This window comes from Phaethon aethereus, assembly GCF_964289735.1.
Source record: "Phaethon aethereus genome assembly, chromosome: Z".
Classification (NCBI taxonomy): Eukaryota; Metazoa; Chordata; class Aves; order Phaethontiformes; family Phaethontidae; genus Phaethon; species Phaethon aethereus.
The window spans coordinates 73,335,094-73,352,130 of NC_138577.1; the positions used below are offsets into that span (position 1 = coordinate 73,335,094).

The window sequence follows — 17,037 nt, forward strand, 5'->3', positions numbered from 1 at the left end:
GCAAACACCACCCACAATTTAGCTCTGACCAATGAAGCGGAGACACACCGTACTTTCAGCAATGTGGAAAACATATTTGTTGCTCTTCAAATCTTAATAAATGCGCCAGTAGTGTCAAATAAATGCTTCACTACAGCTTCTTCCCCCACCCTGCAAGTTCCATATCAGAAAATGAAAATAATACAGAAGAAAAATACTTGAAAACATATTTAAAAAAAGAAAAACAACTGGCATACCTCCTGTTTCTTCCATATGCGCTGCAAAGACTTCAAAACAGTCAACTAAATAATCAAACCAAAGCCACACAGTTTCAGCTGAGCCATCCACTCAGATTTGCATGGCACAGGCTCAGCTCTTCCATTGCCTTCAGAAGAAGATAAATGAATCTTCTTCTGGGAAATCCCAATGGCACTAAGAAACCCAGACATGCAGAGAGATGCATCTGCAGAGCAGGGAACACTACCATGGGTACCACAACAGCATTTTTTCCCGAATGAAAAAAAATAGCCCCTAAAAAAACAAAAGAAAAAAAAAAGGCAATAACCTTGTCCTGTGTTTCACTGTAGCAGTGTCCAGTTTAAAAAGTAGGTTAAGCTGGCAGGATCACTCCAGGTTCCTCAGCTGATCCCTATAGAGCTGCTCTGCTCGAAGATGCATGTGAGAGCTGAGAGGCATCAGGCTTTGTGGTGAAAGGCATCGAACTGTGCAGCAATGGAGCTACAAAATGGTGATAATTAGGAGCAAATGGATCACTGCTTGTCCCAGCAGCTCTCCAGGAAAAGGGAGAAAGAGTCATCTGCTGACTGCAGCATCTGTCAGTCACAACCAATCCAGCTTAACTCTCACCTCTCCCGGAGTTAACGTGCCTTCCATCACTCATTACCACTGAAGTGCCTGGATCCCAGCACACAGCATTTCACATGGCAAGCCCTCATTTGTATTAATCTGACAAAGTTAATCCAGAAGCCAGGATACAGAAGCTGCTCGTGGGCTAACTTGCAAGAGGGAGGCTAAGGATGTCTCTTACTCCACCCTCCCGCTCTACAGCAGAGGAAACCTTGCTTTACAGGCCTGCATCTGTACATCTCAAACCCTTCTCCTCCCTTGCCTTAGTGCAGCAAGGACCAGAAGAGGCCCCATGGCTCCCCTCTGCCTTTGAGGTAGAATCTCCAGCTGCCAGGCGCTCTCAGGAGAATTATACCTTGAAGCGAGGTCCACCACGTGGCAAACAGCTAGCTCGCTTTCAGCATTTACCTCTGCAGAATTAAGTACCTCTAACATACAGGTTAAGTGTATTTGTGCAGTACTTTAAAATATACAATGGAAGCACTGAAGGTTATTTATCATCATGGGAGTTTCCAAAGTTTACATATATAGTTGTTGCATTCTGTTCTGATAAGTGATACAGGAACAGCCTTCCAAACAGATTAGTGCTCCAGACTTGCTGATAGACTGAATTATAAAATTGTGCTCTTTCTAGCCCAAGACATGAAGAAAAGAGAGAGCATAATATGTATCAGTGCTTAGACCAGGCCTCCAAGCTGAGCTTGCATGTTTTTCCACAAATATTGCAGTCCTCAAAAGCATAGATTAAGTGGCCAGCAAAGCTTGGGAGACAGGATGCCAAGGGACCATGGGTACTGCTTAGACTTCTGCTGAAGATGTCTTCTGATAGGAATTTTCCCATTTCTTCTCCCATACAGATTATGCACAGATTTACTACAAAATACCATCCTAGAAAGATTCCCAAAGAAGACATTCATAAGTTTTGAAGTTTTGCTTCATGAAAGGAATGGTCATAAAGACAGTTGCTGAACCGTTGATTTCATGGTAGCAATACTGGAAGTAAGAAGAAATGTTTGACATGGCTTTGATGGAACCAGTGCCTGTGTCATGAAGTTGCTAGTCAAGCTAACAATGAGGCCTTGCTGAATTCATAGCACTGGGGAGAAAGTTACAATCTATATGAAAATAATGTTGCCCTAACTGTCATTAAGCAACTGCAGAAACCTGAGTAAATTATTTTCTTGCTTTTAAAAGTAGTTGCCAGTAAAAATCCCCAACAAACCAAATCAGTAAGTGATTTTGATTTCCTAATGACTAACTATTCAGTATCAAGAATGACAGTAAGTTTCAAAGACATTTTTCAGTCAGGATACATCTAGACTACTAATAAAACCTTTCTGTACACTCTACAGCATCAGGCACACAAAGCGCAGGCAGAGAAGTATTTTGAGCTCATATGCTGTAGATCACTTCAAATTCAAAGGCAATTTCTTCACTAATAGGAGCTAGAAATGGCATAAACATCTCAGCTTTTGAAAAAACTCAACCCATGTTTACAAAGCACAAATGCTCCCCAAATCTTGAATTATTTAACTTGGTTAAAGGATCTTGCAATCTCCTTATAGCTGTTGCTGACATTTACGCACACAAGTCAGCATCACTTCCAGTGCCACAATGCTGGTATTTTGACAGTCTCTGTGCTCCACTCTGTGTGTGTCAGTTTTCAAGACATGTCAAGCTGTCGTTTTTTTCTAGTAGAAGCAGAGCTGAACCCTGGATATTTCATGTACTCAAAAGTTGAGGGAAACTTGTTCCCAGGAGAGACAAAGCACTGGAATGAGGATTACTTTTGCTGTTCATCCTACAGGTCACACACAACAAGTATGGCTGGGCAGACAGTATCTATGGGCCTTTACTCCAGTTACAAGAGGGCTCCTTACGCTGCCTTCAGCCAGTTTTACACAGGAGTCAAGTCAGTGACTTCAGGTAAGTACCCCTTGCTTCTCACTGGTATAAAGCAAGAGATGCAGGCAGATGGTGCATATGTGGAAAATATCTTCAGCTCTAATCTGGTCATGCACCCGCACCCAGCTGATACATGTGCTGTTTTCACACCCTAGCACTAGCTATTGAAGCAACTGCATGGTCATGGAGAGGAAGGAAAGATCCATCTCCATGCAGGAGGAAAGGAATGGAAGTCCCTTCAGTCTCTTTTGAATTGTGAGCAGCTGTGCCCCATTGCACGTACTCTGCTCCAAAATCCCCATAGTCGAAGCCACGCTACAAGACTGTACCCAGGGAGAGGAATCCTGTAGTGCTGGTGATGGGTTGGGCACTCTGGTAATTTATAGTCAAGTAATGGATGGTTTTCAGGGCATACTCTAGGCTTAAAGGCAGTGTATGAACAAGACTTTCCAAGCCAACACATTTTCATGATTTCCAAACCTAACTGAATAACAGATAGGGATCTGGTTATAGAAGCCCTTCGCATTAGCACATGTCAGATTAACTAACAGAACAGCTTAATCTTTTCCTGTGTCCGGCATCCTTTGTGAGACATGTTCAATAGGTACCCTTGGTCGCCTCCTTGTACATTCACATTCCTCCTTAAGTGTCTGTTCTGAAGCCCCTGAAGTCACCTTGAGCTCTTTCTCTTGACAAACAGGACAGCAAGCTGTAAGACCTTTGTTGTGACAACTTGGACATATCAGCACAAGCTGCCGGCAGTGCTGGCTGGAACAAAGTTTATACTGGTCCCACAGTGTCCCACAGTATCTGCATGCTGGAGGGAGGAGGAAAAGAAAAAGTTAACACCCACTTGCCCCATCTGTCCCCCTTGCAGAGGGTCCTCCATGGTACCAGGGGGCTGCAATCTCTCATGTAAGTGGCTACCTATTCTCTTCCAGCTTTTTAATTCCTGCTTTAGCTTGATCTTCTAGAACCTAGTTCATTTTTAAACTCCTGATTTTGTTGTAAAAAACTTAGAGCAGCTGTCCCTCAGGACAAGGAAACAGTGCTCACTAGTGCTTTGTCTAGTTCCCATCAGACAGATTTAAAGATTCTTGCTACCAAGAGAAGAAAGATATGCTGGTGGTAATTAAGCCAGTAAGCAGGAACATTGCCTGCTGGGGAAGGGGGTGCCATGGGACTTCCTTCCACCTAAACCCCATGGCTTGTGCAGATGGGTGTCATCTGCAGTCCTGGTAGAGTCCTTCCATAACTTCAGACAGATTTTAGCCCTTTAACTGAAAGCCACAGCCCAGTTTAGCTATACCATCAAGAAGGTGTCTATCCCAACACTTCACCTTGAAACTTTTGTAGGGATGGCTGTGATGTATCTGGAGTGTGTTCTGTTTCTACACCAAGCCAGGCACCTCCAAGATGTACAGGGTAATTAGAAAAGGAATGGGAGGTTATGCTCAAAAAGTTGCCTGCTCAGAGAACAACCAGCAGTGCTTCCTAGAAAAGGCTAGAGCCAAATTCCATCTCTTTGCACCCAGCAACTGAGAAGAACAAAACCAGATACTTCGTCTAGAGCAACCCGAGCCAAAAGACCAGGCAATGTTCTTAACTTCAACTAGAGGTAACTGAAATTCTAGAGGCTACAGAAACTTTTTAAAGCATGAAAATAACAAAGTAATGTAGAGCTTAGTACCACCACTCTCCCAGTGCCTGGCAGTCTGTGCTAATGTTCTGTGATATTATCAGAGCAGAGAACAGCTGATAGCAGAATTATTTAATGCTTCGGTCACTTGGCCAGCTACAGTCTGATCAGCACTGTGGGCAACAACTGGGTAACAACAGCAGTAGTGCTTGACATACATCTCCATAGCTACAGGATGGCTCATAACAGCAGCTGTTCTGCAGGGGATACTTCCTTTTACTGCTCCAGTTTTAGGGAACTGTTTAGTGACCCCCTTTTCTCTCATTTCTATTTTATGTGTTAAAGCCATAGAGTTGATAATCATCATGAGAAGTGACAGCACTAAAAGATCAAAACAAGTATAAGGAACACAGACCAGTTTGTTCCTAGTCTGCTGCTCCTATCTTGCACATCTCTGTGGAAACACACAGCTGCCCCTATCTTGCACATCTCTGTGGAAACGACTGCAATAGCTTCCCAGCCTTCTGCACTTACATTATCTAGTCCTACCTGAGATGATATCTTCATTGGAACAAATGGCGTAACGATCATCAAATACAAACAGCTTCCCCCTGTAGAATCCATCTGGAAACTCTTCCAGGTACTTGTGAATTCCACCTTTTAGCTGGTAAACCTCTCTGCACACTGCCTGTTTAAAGCATATTAGCAGAAAAGTTGAAGGGAACAGCAGCGGTGGTGGCGTGCCAGAGTTCCCAAAGCAAATGTAAATGCTAAGGGTCAATGAAAAGCAGCAGCTTCGCAGTGACCATCAGATGGCACCATGTGCATCCACAACTCTAGGCAGCACCACCAAGGATTACTGGGCAGCTCCACAAGGCTGGCTTGTTGACTTGAACCCAAATACACATTTAATATTACAGTCAAAAAAAGGCTGATAACCTCCTTAGCTGAGGGAGGTTTGCTGCATCACTGATCAAATGCTTTTGAACCTCTGTGAACTGCTGTTTATTCTGTTTTTGTGTAGCGAGCTGTTAGCAGGAGCAGAATTTCTCAAGGTTCACACTGTGGCAGCAGAGAAAAAAAATCAAGCGTTTAAATCTCTGGAGAACATGTATGTGTGCAGTTCCCGTGCTCCTTGAGGGAAGGATCCAGAAGAGTGGGATGGAAAGCACAATTACAACAATGTGGGGTGCTGGATTTAATTCCACAACACTGGGAAAGCACTGACTGGCTGATTTTCACCACTCTTGAGATGCTCAAACTGTGCAGCAATGACCACAGAGCATAACCTAGACAGAGCTTGTCAAAACCCTGCAGAATGTTCTCAAGCCCTCCTAAAACACCGCTACAATGGGCAAGGCAGACTTACAAATACCTCTTCTCAGCACATGGGTTACATCATTATTTTCACAGAGGAATCACTGCTGTGATGCTGTGACACCAGTCCATGCAGATCATCCTGAGCTGCATTAAACTACCCACACATCCTTGACAGGCAACATGAGGTAAGTGTGCATCAGAGACGTTTATCTCCCCACCTGCTCATTGAGCAGTTTGTGCTCAATAAGAATTTACCAGCAAAAGACGAGACAGCTGCCCTTAAAGGAGTCTCAACTTCCCAACACTTGTGGCCTGAGAAGGACATCTCACCTTGCTCCGTAAGTAAGCAGAGCCTCTTTCACAACGAATCCCTCCTGTGCAGTACATCAGGACGCGCTTGTCTTTAAAAAGCTCCAGGTTTTCATCTACGTAGCTGGGAAAATAGCTGAATTTCCTGATATCTGGAGCCAGACAGCCCTGGAAATGTCCCTGCAATAACAACAGATGGCCATGTGACTGGTTACAAGCAGTCTTGTATGTTAAGGTCTGTGCCTTGAACAAGAGGAAGTGACAAACCTTTGGGCCAAAACACTCAGCTCACTGCAGCTGCTTTAGGCAGTTCCTCAGCTGCATATATGCATCAAAATACCTGTTAAAATCTGTAAGAGGATTCTGGACACGGCATGTCTCCTCAACGAAACATAAAAGAGGGAGCTAAGCAGAAAAGAACTGTCAGAGAGAGGACGAGCCACAACAGTGGAGGAGGGCTGGTGGGTGTGACAGCAGGATGCCCCTATTATTTATGACATATGGGACAAGGCAAAAATGCTGGAAAACACCCTTATAAATTATAGTACTTTTACTTCAAACTATATGGTATTCACTGCTAATGTTGTATGGACCACTTTGTCTTCTTCTAGCCCCAAGCTGTAAAAGCACTTAGCTGGGCAGCCTCCATGCCGAGTCACTGAGCAGGTTCTCTGCTGCTTGTGTCTGATATGCATTTACTAAACTGAACTTTGTATATATTACAGCCAATCTGGAACATGGAATCTCTACTTCCAGTAAAGGTATACCCTCACAACATGAGATGCTTCCCCCCAGCACCTGTAACACACTGCAAGAAGCAAGCAAACAACACTTACTATTTTACTTTCATAGAAGTTCCTACAGTCCAGCAAGATGGTATCGTTTTGTCCTTGACTGGCCTTAGACAAATACTGTTCTACTTCTCTATGAAATTCCTGAGGGGATAAATGGATTCCTTTAACAAACAAAAAAAAAAAAAGAAAAAAAAAAAAAGGGTAAAATAAGAGAAAGAAGCGAGAAGCAGAACCACTAAACAGTGTTACGTATGATCTTGCTGATCCAGATTCTCCTCAGATTTCCAAACAAAAATTTTCTGTGACGGTTCACAGACCTTTCATCCCACCTCAACCAGCCAAGTTTATCCATACTTCGTATTGGCAAGTGAAAGAAAATACAACACTGTTCCACATGACAGAAGCAGCAGCAGACAGGCACCTGTGTCTATAATCTTTTTTATGTCCTCCTGTCAACTCTTACACTTGAAAGAGTGAAAAATGTTGCCTTTCCCTTTGCTCATCTTCCACTACATTTGGAGACACAGAAATGTACAGAAATGCAATGTTTTCAATGAAACTCTTCTCCGTTGATAAAAATGGAAAATTTCCATAAGCATGTATATTTTCAGTACAACTTTAACATAGTTTTTCAGGTTGCTCAGGACTTAGGACTCCCAACCTACTGAAAAACAAAAAGCCTCCCCCACCAAAATTCTTTACCTTATTAAAAAATAACCCTACAAGGATCCTGCCAGAGTAATGTGAACCATCTCCATAAAATGCTGTTAAAGAGGCAGAAAAAGGAGAAAAAAGGAAAGAAATATCCAAACATGCATCCCACAAACTGGCAAAAAACAGGGGAAAAAAATAATCTTCTGCTAAAACCACAAAAAGATGCTGTAGAAATCTACCAACAACAAAACCTCTTGGTGGAAAAGAAAGCCCAAAACTGCTGTTAATTGCTGTTTGCTGTGCTCCTGCTTACCACCTATGTTAAGGGTCCTCATAGGAGATGCATAGCCAGTTACATCTTAAGTAAGATCTTATGGGGCACAATCCATACTAAGCAGCTACAGGTAGCAGAAAACAAATGCAGCCTGGGCTAGGGGACTGGCATGAACCTGATGCAGAACTTGGCTCTGCTTCAGTGCAAAAGGCAGGCAGATGGCTGTTAGCTTCAACACAAGTAAAGCCAAGTCAGCAAACCCTAACATAGGAACGTGTATATATTCAACTGTAAGCTTCAGTGTGATTCTAGCATTTTTTTGGGGAAAAAAAAACATTTCTCAGCATCCACAGCTCCAGAATCCACTGGATCCACAAGACACCACGGAAAGCTCTTCCCATACAGCTTGGTTCTTACTGCAGGCTAACCACAATGAGAGAGCATTTGAGCTCTTTATATGATACCACTTCCGAGCAGTCTCAAGCATCTACAGAATAATTAGAACAAATACTAATATATTCATGCATTGAAATGTCTTTCCTAACTATCACACATAGCTTCATCTTACATCTGCCTTTAGCAGGTGTATGATGACTTATTCCCTGACTAAAGCACAAGGTATGTCCCTACCCCAAAACAAAGTAACGGCTTGATGTCATTTAACTATTACTCTTTCCTACAAAACAGAAAATTAATTCTATACAGTTTTCTGAGGCACCTAAATGTTTAGCAAACCAAAACCTGGGCCAGCAAACTCCCTGCACCAGGAAGAAATCAATTTCCATATCTGCTTCTCCCGTGTTCTGGCCACTGTGCAGAAGGAGGTGTTTTTGATGAAGGTACTTTATTCTTCACTTACCTCTCACTTGGGTGAGAGACTTTATTTTTCATTAAATCAACTTACCAGTTTCTTTATAAGACAGTATCTTTGGATCAATGCCCATAGGTACAATTTCTTTGAATACTCTAACTCGAAGGTCTGGGAAACAGTGAGCTCCTCCTGCACTCTTCTAGGAAATGAAACACAGAAAAAATCCACCAAAATTTGCCAGGTGTCAAGATTAAAACTACCCACTCACTTTAATTTCTACAACTCACTAGAATATGAAAGTGTCTTGGTGGCTGAGGGAAATTAATGCCTCTCCTGCTGAAATCCACACTCTAAATCCTGATGTTTAGGCACTGGACTCCTACTGTGACCCAGCAGACAGGTGTCTCAGGCCCAGTGACTACTCTGCAAGTGAGATAGGCACCATTTGGCATGAGGTGTGGAGCTGTTTCCTTCCACGAGGAATGGGAAGGAAAACAGATCTCAATGTCATTAGCACCTATCACGAGAAAGTCAAGGCCCCTGCACAGCATGCTGACCCTGACAGGAATATTAAATAACCTCCAGTAATGGATCATGTTGACACATCTGGGCCCTGCAGTTCTCTTCAGCCCCTCTGATGCCCCACACAAGCACACCTAGGCTGCTGGTCATGACACGTGCCATGGGAACTGCAGTGGTTCATAGGTGTGAAAGAGACATATGGGAGGTCAGCCAGGCTCAAGATATGTTAACAGTGGAGTCTGACACCCCCACCCCAAAAAACTCAAGCACAGATTTCCCCTTTGGAGGCCTCGGCAAGCCCTTTTTGGTATCCGCCATGACTGCAGGCGACAAGAATTGAGAATTTTGTAGGGCAGAACTTCAAACATGATTTAGACACTATGAAGCATATAAACACTCAAACAAAAGTGCAGTGCTGTGCAGCACTGTCCCAGCTGTCACGGAAATGAGTCTGCAGCAATTACAGTGGCCAACATTTTTATAGCCCCAAGCACAATTTTCACTCCTCTATGCCCATGTCTTCATGGCACAGGGACCTGAAATCCCTGCTTACTTGAGTACACAGCATGCAGAGGAAATGTGAGACAGAAAATACCATCATGTGCTAATGCATGAATGTTGATGCCCAGAGAGATCAGGCAAGGTTGGAGGTTTTGACAAGGTCAAGGTAAAATTCCATCTTTGTTCTGTTTTTGCATCTACACATGACCATAACTAACAGGTCACATTTAGTTTTGAAATTCAGCCAAGCACAAAGACAGTTAAAAAGCTAAGACTGAGTCAGCATTGCAGCTCTATGTGGGATTTGAGTTTCACAAGTTTCACTAACTCCTTTGATCTAGCTATTTATGGAAAAAAAAATAGCAGTCCCTGCAAATAAAATTGTGTGGAAAAGAAAAATGCTATAAAAGCAGCAGCTTTCCTTCCTCACAGAGAAACCAGTACCTACAGTGCTGGGACAGCAAAAGCCTACCAGAATGCCATACAGTGCCAGCCACAGCTGCCATCACCATCTGAAGACAGCAATCAGCACATATGCTCAGGCTCAAGCAGAAGTTAGCACCTCACACTCCCTCCAGTCAGGCACTAACTGGAGTAGGGAGAAACCTTTCGACTCTGCCTGTTTATTTTCTCTAGAAGACATCCAATTCATGAAACTGACAGTGCACCTATATGGACACCAAAGCCTGCAAGAATCTAAACCAGCAGGCTTCTAGATGAGGATTGAAAAATTAGGGTGAATAGGAGAGTGTGGAAATAGTTTGCTTGGGTAAGTATACGTTGCAATGCTTTGGTTTTGGCAGTCAAGTTGGTGTAAATTCGTGCTGGAGAATGGTGGGGCTGAAGCACACTCCCTCATTCACCTGTCTGGGAGCACTGCAGCTGCACCCACAGCTGCCAAAGATTGTAGCAGCTGCTATCACTGCTCATGATAATGGCTACTTACTGGTGAAAACCAACAGAGATATCTAAACAAAGTAAGATTAGGAACCCTTGACTTAGATCAGTGCTGGAAGAGCAGAACTGCTAGAGCAGAAGTAATACTACCAAGAAGCAGTGTGCTTATTTATCAAAAATAAAGTGTCCTGCATTAACAACATCTGTGTAGAAATTATTCTTTCATACCTTGAAATCCTCTTGACACAAAATATCTTTGAACAAAGGCTGGGAAAGCATAACTTCAATGTAGAGATTGGTAGCTACTTTGCTTCCACCAACTGTGCCATTAATCCCTTCTGAAGCAACTCGCACCTAGAAGGCAAGAGAAGCTGGGGCTAAGGCTTAGTAACAGCAAAACCAGATCACAGTGAAATTAGCAAAATATGACTGGGTGACAAAAGGCAGACACAGAAGTATGTTCAGAAAAGAGACTACTAAGGAAGGAAGGAAAACATGGTTATACTGAGGTTGAACACAAAGACAGTAAACAAAATAGGAATAAAACCGCAGTAACTGCTTTTGAGCCATTTCAAAAGAATGACATCAAGACAGTCAGAAAAGTTTGTGCAATAAACAGAGAAATACTAACTGGTTAACAGGCAAATCCTGCAGTCAGCATTAAAATTCCCTCTGGAAGTCTGCCTCAGGAAGAGCACTGGGATTGTGCCCAATGACTCACACAGCTAAAGCAAAAATGTGAATATGCATAATATTGCATGTACCATTAAATTTCACTGTGAGTCATTTTATCTCCAGCACTGACAAACCAACAAAAACTCTGAAGTGGTGAAGAGAAAAAAAAAGATTGAATATAAGAGGCAAGGAAAAAAAACAACTGGTTAAAAAGGCGAATGCTGTACCTGTCTTGGAAATGAAAAAAATTGAGAAAAATGCCAACCACCAGACAAGATAGCTGAGCAAAAAAAGAAGTGAATGTGTCACGACATTTCACCCCAGACATGTGCTGATGTAGAACAGGGGAGGAGCCTACCATTGGCAGAGAAAAAGAAGCTACTTAGGAAGACAAATCAAAGATAAAAGTAGTCTCCTGCTCCGAGTTGCCCTCTTGAAAAATTCTTCTCCTCACAGATAGCCTAGGAACATCAGCTTCGTGAAGCTACAATTCACCTTTGCCCACAGCCTCAAAAGGCCAGCTAGATGAGCCAACTCACCTCCGTGGCTCCAACATTCCTCCGTGGCCAGGAATGTAAAAAACAAAGACTCTGTGCAGGAATAAGCATTGCTATCCTATGGTGTGGTCTAAGCTGTCAGTTGCTCTAGTCTCATTCCTGACAGTATACTTTACAGCTTGGCATAGCGATTCTGACTGGAAGACCATTGCGCATTGAGGAGTTAGTGATACTCATAACAGAGTGCCCAGAGCAAGCCCAGACCCATGCAGAACAGTGCTGCCCCTTCAGCTTGGCCTTCAGGCTGTGTGTGCTGCATTTATTGTACAAATAAACCCACAGGATAAACCCAGTTCAGTAACGCTAACGGAGATGCCTGCATGCAGCTCCCTGTTGATACCAGTGATTATGCCACCTGTGGGTCCTTGCCTTTATCTAAAAGATATCAAGAAGTTCTCATGTGAGTATTCTTTGTTTGACAGTAGGAGAGATGAAAAGGCTTTGCTTTCCTGTAAAAAATCAGTCTGTAACAGTTTGAATGATGGAAATGGGGTAGATGTTGCAAGGACAGGGTCTGGACAGTGTGCTGTGTGGATCAGAGGCTCACTCAATGCTGCACAACTCAAGGTTCCCAGCATCTAAAGGGATGTAAGATTATCTATATTTTTTTCTTTGTAGCATTAGCTCTTAAATAGCATTTTAAATGATATTTTAGAGTCTGAGTGCCTTTCTTACTGCGATCACAATGGACAAGGCACCATCTGGTGCAAAACACTTGGTTCTCCACACGCCCCACTGTCCTGCACTAAGAAAGAAAATTATTTTTTTGTCAAGAATACAACCATTGCTTAAAACCTTACCTTGCCAGTGAGATGCAGATGCTGGCACAAAGCCTTTTGCCAAGCACAAAGTTTCTCTGGATCCTCCACCTCACAGTAACAGTAATACAGAAGTACTTCTCCCGCCTTGCTGCCCATAGCATGGCAAAAATGAACAAATAGGAAAAGGATGTTAGTGTTGAAAGCACAAAAATATATGATTAGCAGTAACCATTCAAAAAGCAGAAAATTTTTTCTGGCAGATGCAGGGAGAAAACAAAAACAACAAACAAACTTTGGAGGGATTAGCACTACTGCCTTTGATTTATTTCAGGGAGAAAGAATATGAACTAAGAAAAGCTCCCACATTCCTAGTTCTCAGGACTGGTTACAAAATGAACTCATCTGTCCCATGCTGCTTGGAACATCTCTGCCACTGCTCCACTGTGTGCTCTTCTCAAGTTTCTCTCAACACACAGGACAGAAGAATTGCTGTTTTCTGCGTATGCAAGTGTCCCATTACATGCTTAATTTGACAAACTTGCACTTGTGTCCGGGTTTCAGCTGGGATACAGTTAATTTTCTTCACAGAAGCTAGTATGAGGCTACGTTTTGGATCTGGGATGAAAAAATGTTGATAACGTACTGATGTTTTTAGTTGTGGCTAAGCTGTCAAGGACTGTCCAGCTTCCCATGCTCTGGCCTGCCAGGGAGCAGGCTGGGGGTGCACAGGGAGCTGGGAGGGGGAACAGCCAGGACAGCTGACCCAAACTGGCCCAAGGGCTATTCCATACCATACAACATCATGCCTGATCAGTGTATAAACTGGGGGAGTTGGTCAGGGATGCGCCACGGCTCGGGAACTGTCTGGGCATCGGTCAGTGGGTGGTGAGCAATTGTGCTGTGCATCACTTATTTTGTATACTCTTTTACAATTTTTGTTTTTTTCCTGTCCTATTAAACTGTCTTTATCTCAACCCCCAAATTCTAGCCTTTTTTTTTTCCAATTCTCTCCCCAGTCCTACTGTTGAGCAGAGGGTGACTGAACAGCTGTGTGGTTGTTTTGGCTACCTGATGGGTTAAACCACAAAAACTTGAAAATTCAAGTGCTTGAGCTATTTAAATTCAATAAATATCTAAAACAGCCAAAATTTTCTGTGAGATTGTGAGCCACACAAGCCGAACTCTCTCACAGTCAGAAACGTTTTTGTGAACCTATTCATAACAAACGAGCCCTTAAGGTACTTGAATGAGCAGAGAAAAGGGAACTGTGTAGTGCATACCTTGCTGCTCTGCTCTCTTCTGTTACAGTCCTTCCTTACTTATAGATCTAAGTCATTAAGTAACACCTGTACAGGTCTGCTTTAACAATGTGGGATAACACAGCTCTGATAGTTCAATCTTCCCAAGTCCCCACCTTTACCATCAAAAAAAAATGTAACCTATCTACTACTTTAACAGCACAGAAGTAATCTGCAGATTTTGTACAGGCATGAGCAGCTGTGAAACAGATTCAAATAAACCAAATCACTCCTGGAAGGTACCTACACCTCTCGATCTAAAGAAGTATCTCAGGAAGGCAATCGAGGCATCTGAAGATCTAAAGGAATACCAGGGAAGATTCTTTCTATATCTTAAAGTGCTACTCAAGTGAACTTCATAAAAAGAAACAGTAGTACTGGCAGAAGATCATGTAAAGTGTGAGCAGTCCAACACCCCACTCCAGGCCAGTACTGGACCTCCAAACAGCTGAGGGACTTTCTTACCTTGTCAGGTCATCATAGGTAACATGGCTCGTGTCTGGGAGCGTGCAGGAGATCTCAGGGCTGCTACGGGAGCACCCATGTAGCCCGGCTGCCTGGCCCGCAGGAGCCGGGCCGCTCGAGGGGCTCACTTCAGCAGCCGCCTGCTTTGCAGTCAGCCCTGCCTGCGGCCTGGCGTCGGGCAGCCCTGCCTGCGGCCCGATGTCTCTGGCGTGCTGCAGAGCCACATGCCGGTGAATGCCGGAGAGCTCCTCAAAGGCCTGCCGGCAGCACCGCCACCGCACGCCCTCTCCGCCAGCGGGACACCGGTCTGCGGCCGGTTCCTCCTTTGCTTTGACGAAGAGGGAAAAGGCCTGAAAGGCACCACAAACGCCACCCGTTACCAGCGCTCCCGCTGCTGCCCGGCACACCCCACCCCCCGCCGGGCCGGCAGACCGATGCCGAGGTCCCGCCGTGAGACCACCCAGGGAAACGCCGGCCCCCTCCCCTCCCCGAGGGCGGCTGCTCCCGCCGGCGGCGCCGGCCGCGGGCATCAGACTCAGACGGGCCGCAGACCCATGCGCCCAGGACCGACCCACCTTCCTCCGGGCGAAGGCCAGCTGCTTCCTGGCGGCGACCGTCGCGGCCGCGGCGCTGTCCCGCGGCGACCCCGGGCCGGGCGGCGGCGCCTCGCCCAGCACCATCTCCGCCTCAGATGGCCCGGCCGGGTAGGGGCCCGTCGCCTCGGAAACGCCCGGTTCCCTCCTCGCGCCTGTCCCTCCCCACCGCCCGGCCCCCTACCCCGGAAGTCCTCCGAGACGGCACGCTTATCATAGAGTTCGCGAGCAGAGTGGCGCCGCTCCGCGCCCTTTGTCCCGGAAGCAGAAGGGCGGCGGGCCGGAAGCGGGTGGGGGAAGGACCGCGCTCCTCTCTGGCCCGCGCGAGGCGTCCCGGCTCGGCGCGGCCGCCGCTCCCCTTTCCTCCGTCGCTTCCCTCTCCTCCGTTTCCCTCTCCTCCGCCGCTCCCGTTCCACCTCCCGCGATGTCGCGGCGGCGGCACAGCGACGATGGCGACGGTGAGCGCCGCGGCAGCCCTCCCGTCGGCCGCCCTCCCCTCCCGCGCCCCCCCAGGTGGTGGGGGCGGCGCAGGCCGGGCCGGGCCGACCTGACGCGGGACTGGAGGTTTGGGTGGGATGGAGGGCGGCCGGGGCTGGGGCGGCTCCGGTGGTAACGGTGTGCTCGGTGTGTTGGAGCAGGGCAGCCCCACAAGAGGCGGAGGACGTCTGAGCCGTCGGAGATCGAGGAGAGGCTCGAGTCGCTGATCTGCAGGGTGGGAGAGAAGGTAGGCGGGCCGCCTCCAGGCCGGTAGCTCGAGAAAGTTAAATTTGGGTTGGTTTTTTTCCCCTTTTTTTGTGTGTTGTGTGTTAGGGGCTTGTCTCTAGTAACCACCCAAAAAGGAAAGTGTTGGGTTTTTTTTTAGTGAGATCGTTGGAAACTTGTCAGCTTTTGCAAAATCACGTGCTAAAACGGGAGAGTACTTAAACAGTGGTGTTGTGTCTTCCAAGCAATGATAAACTGCCAGCGAATAGTTATCACTTTGCGTCTGCAGAGATGCTGTTGCTGGTTCCAGCTTGCCAAGAATGTGAAGGAGTTAACTTGGTCTGCCAGTGCCATGAGTTCCAAGTCCTGGCAGGATTTAAGCCTAATAGAAAGGGGAGTAAAACAATAAGGACAAAAATGATGGTGCACTGAAAAGCAAGTTGGGAAGATGTTTAATTTCATGCTGTATCATTAATCAAGGCTCAGTGACCTTACCAGGATGCTCCTGAAGGTAGTGTTAGATCTTGCATCCCAGGCTAGCACTGGAGTTTCTTTGGGAGAGGTGGGTGATCAGGTGCAGCTCTTCCGAGGAGTAGCTGCCCCTTCTTTCAGATGAGTGAGAGTGGGTCTTTACTGCTAATGGACCTGAATCATTGCTCTGAAAAAGGAAGTGATATAAAAGGACGCTCTTGCCCAACTTCCGTGTCTTCCGCATGAGAGTCAGGGTCTGGTTTGTACTGCCTGGTTGATGATGAAACTTTTTCTTGTATTTTTTTATTTTAGAGTAATTCATCTTTGGAGAGCAACTTGGAGGGCCTAGCTGGTGTTTTGGAAGCTGATCTACCAAATTACAAAAGCAAGATACTAAGAATACTATGTACTGTGTACGTATGCAGGAGTTCTGGGAATATGGGAGGTGCTTTCTTTGTGCATATGTTTGAGTGTTTAAGGTAGATTAAATGCTAAGAATAGCTTTAGTTCCTGAGTGCTGTTACAGCTTAGAGTTTGTTTTACTAGAAACAAAAGAAAGAGAGGAGTAAGCTTATTCCATACTAGGTATAATTCAAGGAAAATACCTCTTTACATTACTTTGACTTGAAATGTGTACAAAGGCTCAAAGCAGATTGAAGAAACCTCAGAGCTGCTCTTCAGTAGCAATGAGAACACAGTGATGCTGGGCAGTACCCTGTTTCCTAATGAGATGCTTAAGAGCACTGAAGCTATTGGCTGCTAAGACTTATTATCTGTGCTGTTTTCTCATTGCCTGTTCCTCTTCCCTGGCAATGAGATGCCTATGTCTTTGTAAGACCAGTTGCTAGAGGAGGGGAGCTGGGAACACAAAGAGCTGCAAGCAGGCTCGCCAGTGGCCAACAGCTCTCTTTCCTCTCCCTAGCAAAGTGCACAGAGATGCCCTGTGTCAGGGTCACTGAGTGGTGTCTGAGGGAGGGGTTGTGCAGGATCTGTGGTAGTAGGTATGAGAAGTATGGAGGAGGGGTGTGGTGAAGAGGGAGAGT

At 45.4% G+C, this 17,037-nt stretch overlaps 2 protein-coding genes across 3 annotated transcripts in view; one reads left to right on the forward strand and one right to left on the reverse strand.

Moving 5' to 3' along the window:
- Nucleotides 1–3,308: 3,308 nt before the first annotated feature.
- TSTD2 (thiosulfate sulfurtransferase like domain containing 2) lies at nucleotides 3,309–14,908 on the reverse strand (the record flags this gene model as incomplete). The annotated part of the gene is made up of 9 exons (XM_082013273.1): nucleotides 3,309–3,568; nucleotides 4,940–5,078; nucleotides 6,041–6,199; nucleotides 6,856–6,974; nucleotides 8,646–8,751; nucleotides 10,701–10,826; nucleotides 12,505–12,613; nucleotides 14,229–14,578; nucleotides 14,804–14,908. The coding sequence occupies 9 exons, from the start codon at nucleotides 14,906–14,908 to the stop codon at nucleotides 3,309–3,311; spliced, it is 1,473 nt and encodes a 490-aa protein (XP_081869399.1).
- Nucleotides 14,909–15,245: 337 nt separating this feature from the next.
- Nucleotides 15,246–17,037, forward strand: part of NCBP1 (nuclear cap binding protein subunit 1) — a gene marked incomplete at its 5' end in the record, with an annotated part of 30,086 nt that continues 28,294 nt past the window's right edge. Inside the window, 3 exons of one of the 2 annotated variants that reach the window (XM_082013417.1) lie at nucleotides 15,246–15,279; nucleotides 15,457–15,545; nucleotides 16,307–16,407. In XM_082013417.1, coding sequence (XP_081869543.1) covers nucleotides 15,246–15,279; nucleotides 15,457–15,545; nucleotides 16,307–16,407 — 224 coding nt within the window. The remainder of the gene's footprint in view (nucleotides 15,280–15,456; nucleotides 15,546–16,306; nucleotides 16,408–17,037) is intronic. The other variant, XM_082013418.1, reaches the window with a different exon arrangement.